At 38.0% G+C, this 3670-nt stretch overlaps 1 protein-coding gene across 1 annotated transcript in view; it reads left to right on the forward strand.

Moving 5' to 3' along the window:
- dnah5 (dynein, axonemal, heavy chain 5) overlaps positions 1-3670 on the forward strand; it is a gene marked incomplete in the record, with an annotated part of 84165 nt that overhangs the window by 35225 nt on the left and 45270 nt on the right. The window contains 6 exon segments of the mRNA XM_035672845.1: positions 435-569; positions 939-1061; positions 1317-1530; positions 1903-2126; positions 3079-3277; positions 3399-3571. Of these exon segments, the coding sequence (XP_035528738.1) occupies positions 435-569; positions 939-1061; positions 1317-1530; positions 1903-2126; positions 3079-3277; positions 3399-3571 (1068 nt within the window).

The following is a 3670-nucleotide window of genomic DNA, read 5'->3' on the forward strand; positions in this document are numbered from 1 at the left end:
CTCCCCTGGTAGAGCTGGTGCCCAATTTACCAAGACTGAGTCCTTTCTGCAGTGGCCATGGGTTGGACTCCGACCTGTGGCCCTTTTCTGCGTTAAAGGCAATTAAAAATATATGTATTCAAAATAAAGTTCTAATAGTTCTAATTTATTAGTCACATTGACATATCAGTCAATCAAAAGAAAGTTTTTCCTTGCTGCTGTGCTAACTCATAGTGGGAACTGTTGGGTCTCTGTAAATAATTTTATTTGATTACGGTCTAAACCTGCTCTATTTGAAAAGTGTCCTGAGATAACTTATGTTATTTATTGGCGCTATACAAATAAAATTTTATTGAATTGAAAATATCACACTGCATGGAACTTACATTATCTGTCATGTATAGTTTTGTCTTACATGAAAGTTTACCCTGATAAAAAGTATATTTTTTTCCTAGGCGGTTTTGCTGATTGGAGAACAAGGAACAGCCAAGACTGTTATCATTAAGGGCTACATGTCAAAGTATGATCCTGAGACCCACATGGGCAAGAGTCTCAACTTATCTTCTGCTACCACGCCATTCATGTTCCAGGTAAATTAGGACTGTCTTTTTACTCTCCTCTTAATGAGTCTAGATTAAACACCTTGCTGTCTCATTCTTTGCAGTTTTATCTGAAGATGGGTAGCTCTACATCTGTGTTAAATTTTCATGGATTATCATTAACTTGTGAATGACTATTGATCGACATCTGGTCTGATTAATACTATGCAGGCGGCAGGAAGGACCACTGTTTTTTCCCTTTACATGGCTAAGCTGCATATTGATCAAGCTGTTACTATAGATTATGTTTGAGTGGAACTTGCTTGATCTGTCCTTAGCCTTGTGCTTTTTACCGTCTTTGTTGTCACCGTATGTTGCTGTTGTCTTATGTTTTCTTTGTTCCACCTGTTTCTTATTTAGAGGACAGTAGAGAGTTATGTGGATAAAAGAATGGGGACCACTTACGGACCCCCTGCCGGGAAGAAAATGTCCATTTTCATAGATGATATCAACATGCCTGTCATCAATGAATGGGGAGATCAGGTTAGTCAACATCAGTGAAATGAAATATTGAAATACTGATTTGCTATCTAACTAAATTAATGACAAATTCCTAGTAATTTCTAACTTTTAGATATTTTTTGATTTATTATATTTTAGACAATTTAATTTAGCACATTTCTGTGACTTAATTAAATGATACAATTGAATGAACTGATGATTACAGGGAATAAGAATGCTAACATGAACTAACAAATATACCTCTTGATTAAAGCTTACTTATATGCTTCATCAAAGGTAACTAATGAGATTGTCAGGCAGCTGATGGAGCAAAATGGGTTCTTTAATCTGGAGAAACCGGGAGAGTTCACCAATATTGTGGACGTTCAGTTTCTGGCAGCCATGATCCATCCAGGTGGAGGCCGTAATGACATTCCACAGAGACTGAAAAGGCAGTTCTCCATCTTTAACTGTACCCTGCCCTCTAATGCTTCCATTGACAAGATATTTGGTGAGTAAAAAGAGTGCAGTGGAATCATTGAATGTGTGGTATCAAACATTTGATTAATGTTAAGGAATGTGTTTACCACTAATATTGATGATACTACAGTGCCAACTTATATAATAATAAAACTGAAGTGACAAACTGACAATGATGAAAATCATATTTTCCTTGCAATATAAGTAATTAAATGTATTTCCTCATATGATAGTATTTGTTGCTACAGTAATGAATAGATAAGGTTGACTCAAAATATAATACCATTACCCTTACAGTGTGTACTTTGTTTTAAGCTAATATATTGATAAATAAATGATAAGTTTTTTGTGACTTTCCCACCTTCAATTTAATAACCACCCCACCATCGACCCTTTTTTCTAGGTGTGATTGGTGTGGGCCACTTCTGTGCACGTCGCAGTTTCACTGTTGAGGTTCGGAGTACGGTATCCCATTTGGTGTCTCTGACCCGCCGTCTCTGGCAGTTGACCAAGGTCAAGATGCTTCCAACTCCAGCCAAGTTTCACTACATCTTCAACCTGAGGGATCTGTCCAGGATCTGGCAAGGCATGCTTAATACCAATGCTGAGGTGGTCAACTCTGTCCAGGTGAGAACATGGATAGATTTTGAAACTTGTGAAAACTGATTTCTGGACCATGTATGTAGGTTTTTTACAAGAAAGCATGTGTATGTCAAAGATTTCGGAACTATCTAAAATAACTGAATCAAAAGTTAAACCGACAGTAACAAGTAAGTCTCTCACTGCAACAAACCCAAATGCAAAAAAGTCTTACACAAGTAATACTTAACATATGCCAGCCTTTGTTCAAGTACACACTACTGCATGTACATGCAGGTTTTACAGTAAGCAGGTTACTGCACTGCTATAACATCAGTAGTCTGGTAAACAGAGCATAGAGAGAAGTATGAAAAAAGTGTAGAGTAGTGTAGTGGATTGTGGTTCAGAGTACTGTAAATACTAGTAGTGCCGAGACCATGACAGAGAATGATCAACATCCCTACCTATGTGGAAGAGTAACTGTGACTACATCATGATTAAGATATAGTATATTTACAGCATTGGAGAGAGACAGAAGTGTTAGTTGGCAGGGAAGAATTGAAAATTCTAACATTGCAAGCTCAGTGTAATGAAATATGTCTTTTACCCAAGAGTCGAGGCAAATATGCTCAACATCCCTGCTGAGGCTTCCAACTCAACAAAGAAGACATAGACTACACTAGGCAAGACTAGAACAAACTAAAGTAACAGAATACAATATAGAATATAAATAAATGTAACTTTCTCAGAGTTTTATTTCCTGATGAGTTTGTTTTATGTTCAGAATTCCTACAATCAATACATCTAATCAATGTCTGCTTAATGGATTTCAGTGTAAGCAATGATGCAGTGTGTGTGATGCTCAGTGCATCATCAAACTCATGCAATGATTCAATTAATTAATATAACATTTCCTCCCAATCAATGCTATTTGCCATATTGCCTATGCTCTCAGTGTCTTGCTGTCCTGCTGGCTTAATTAAAAAAACACGATTTCCAGGTGCTGCTGGCATTGTGGAAGCACGAGTGCAAACGTGTGATAGCTGACAGATTTACCATGCCTGAGGACGTGGAGTGGTTTGACCAGGCTTTGGCTAAGCTGGTAGAAGAGGAGCTTGGCGAGGACCACAAGAACATGGTTGACTATGGACTGGACAGATACTTTGTCGACTTTCTACGAGACGCACCTGAGGCTACAGGTAACGTTCAGTCAGTAACAGCACTGCAATATTTCAACAGTGTTGTTGTACTACTAAAACAATACATTGGATTTGGTTTTGTATTTTGATGATTTTAACGTAGAATGTTCTTTCCTCACAGGGGAGGAGCCAGAAGATTCAGACTTTGATTTGCCCAAGGTGTACGAGCCTATGGAATCGTTTGAGAGTTTAAAGGACCGTCTGAACATGTTCCTGAGCCATTACAATGAAAGCATCAGGGGTACTGGCATGGACATGGTCTTCTTTCAAGATGCTCTGATACATCTGGTCAAGGTACTCTACAGATGTTTAGCCATACTAATGTGATTAAAGTAAAGAAATGGTAATCAACTATGGGGTGCCGTTTGTAAAGCGGCTCACGCTGAAAATAAC

This window comes from Morone saxatilis, unplaced genomic scaffold (assembly GCF_004916995.1).
Source record: "Morone saxatilis isolate NCDOM2014 unplaced genomic scaffold, NCSU_SB_2.0 Contig24, whole genome shotgun sequence".
Taxonomy (NCBI): domain Eukaryota; kingdom Metazoa; phylum Chordata; class Actinopteri; family Moronidae; genus Morone; species Morone saxatilis.